This window comes from Sardina pilchardus, chromosome 20 (assembly GCF_963854185.1).
Source record: "Sardina pilchardus chromosome 20, fSarPil1.1, whole genome shotgun sequence".
NCBI lineage: Eukaryota > Metazoa > Chordata > Actinopteri > Clupeiformes > Clupeidae > Sardina > Sardina pilchardus.
In genome coordinates, this window is record NC_085013.1 from 31,318,765 (window position 1) to 31,321,264 (window position 2,500).

Genomic DNA, 2,500 nt, shown 5'->3' on the forward strand with positions numbered 1-2,500 from the left:
GCAAAGAACGCTTTCATAAGTCTGTCAAGCCTCCGCGTGAAATAAAAAATCGATTTCTGAGCAATCGATGTCACCTAATTCAGCACCTTCATGGTGGACAGTGCCTTATACGTCGGACGTAAGGAGCTTTTCGTAAGAAGACTCCTAAGTGATAGTTCGGGAACCACGACTAGAAAGGTAAACAACTTTGGTAAGTTATACCTTTGGAGTCTTCGTAGCTCGCTAAGAGTGAACGTTATCGGGAAACCGGCCCCAGCTTGTTAACCAGCTTATTTGACCACCCTATGATGGTTAACCAGCTAGACCAGCAAAACTCTCGCGAAAACACACCTTCAGCTGGTTTACCCAGCTTATGATGGTAATTCAGCTGGTTTTGATTGCCGTACCACCTCAAGCTGGTCATTTTAGTTGGTGTTGCTGGTCTACATTGCTGGTTTTTACTGGCCACGCCAGCTTATGTTGGTCATTATAGAAAACCAGCTTGACCATCTTTGTCAAGCTTGACAGGCTGGTCACCAGCATGACCATCTCAAACCAGCTGTATCCCAAACGACAGGCTGGTCACACCAGCACGACCAGCTTCCTCAGATGGTCACGCCAGCATGTCTAGCTGGTGGCCTAACCAGCTACACCAGCAATAGCTGGAAGAAAACCAGCAAAGACCAGCTAAAACCAGCTAAAACCAGCTACCAGACTAAGAAGCATTGAGCATTGAGACATTGAGAAGCACCTGCATGCTGTGTGCTGTATATTGTGTAAAAGTGTGTGTGTGTGTGTGTGTGTGTGTGTGTGTGCGTGCAGTGAGAAGCACCTGCAGGCTGTGCTGTATTTCCGCGCCAGCATGTGGACTCCTGAGCGTAAGCGTGTGCAGCAGCGCCTGGCCAAGTTGAAACAGCAGGGCGGCGCCACAGAGACAGACATGAAGTTCTTCACAGACATGCAGGTACACCAGCCACAAATACCCCTACACACGCACCAAACACCCCAAATACCCCTACACACACCCCAAATACCCCCTACACACACCACTAAAAACCCCTACACACGCACCAAACACCCCAAATACCCCCTACACACACCACTAAATACCCCTACACACACCACTAAATACCCCTACACACGCACCAAACACCACAAATACCCCTACACACACCACTAAATACCCCTACACACACCACCAAATACCCCCACACACGCACCAAACACCCCAAATACCCCTACACACACCACTAAATACCCCTACACACACCACTAAATACCCCTACACACGCACCAAACACCACAAATACCCCTACACACACCACAAATACCCCTACACACGCACCAAACACCCCAAATACCCCTACAAACACCCCAAATACCCCTACACACACCACTAAATACCCTACACAAGCACCAAACACCCCAAATACCCCTACACACACCACTAAATACCCCTACACACGCACACCACTAAATACCCCTACAAACACCCCAAATACCCCTACAAATACCCCTACACACACACACCACTAAATACCCCTACACACACCACTAAATACCCCTACACACACACACCACTAAATACCCCTACACACACCACAAATACCCCTACACACGCACCAAACACCCCAAATACCCCTACAAACACCCCAAATACCCCTACAAATACCACTAAATACCCTACACACGCACCAAACACCCCAAATACCCCTACAAATACCACTAAATACCCCTACACACGCACCAAACACCCCAAATACCCCTACAAATACCCCAAATACCCCTACACACACCACTAAAAACCCCTACACACACACACCACTAAATACCCCTACACACACCACCAAACACCCCAAATACCCCTACAAACACCCCAAATACCCCTACACACACCACTAAAAACCCCTACACACACACACCACTAAATACCCCTACACACGCACCAAACACCACAAATACCCCTACAAATACCACTAAATACCCTACACACGCACCAAACACCCCACATACCCCTACAAACACCCCAAATACCCCCTACACACACCACTAAATACCCCTACACACGCACCAAACATCCCAAATACCCCCTACACACACCACTAAATACCCCTACACACGCACCAAACATCCCAAATACCCCTACAAATACCACTAAATACCCTACACACGCACCAAACATCCCAAATACCCCTACAAACACACCACTAAATACCCCTACACACGCACCAAACATCCCAAATACCCCTACAAACACCCTACAAATACCCCTACACACACACACACCACTAAATACCCCTACACACACCACTAAATACCCCTACACACGCACCAAACATCCCAAATACCCCCTACACACACCACTAAATACCCCTACACACGCACCAAACATCCCAAATACCCCTACAAATACCACTAAATACCCTACACACGCACCAAACATCCCAAATACCCCTACAAACACCCTACAAATACCCCTACACACACACACACCACTAAATACCCCTACACACACCACTAA

At 48.0% G+C, this 2,500-nt stretch overlaps 1 protein-coding gene across 1 annotated transcript in view; it reads left to right on the forward strand.

Annotated features, from left to right (window-relative positions):
• LOC134067338 (exocyst complex component 3-like) overlaps nucleotides 1-2,500 on the forward strand; it is a 29,200-nt gene that overhangs the window by 25,947 nt on the left and 753 nt on the right. Inside the window, exon 16 of the mRNA XM_062522578.1 lies at nucleotides 802-943. Within this exon, the coding sequence (XP_062378562.1) occupies nucleotides 802-943 (142 nt within the window). The remainder of the gene's footprint in view (nucleotides 1-801; nucleotides 944-2,500) is intronic.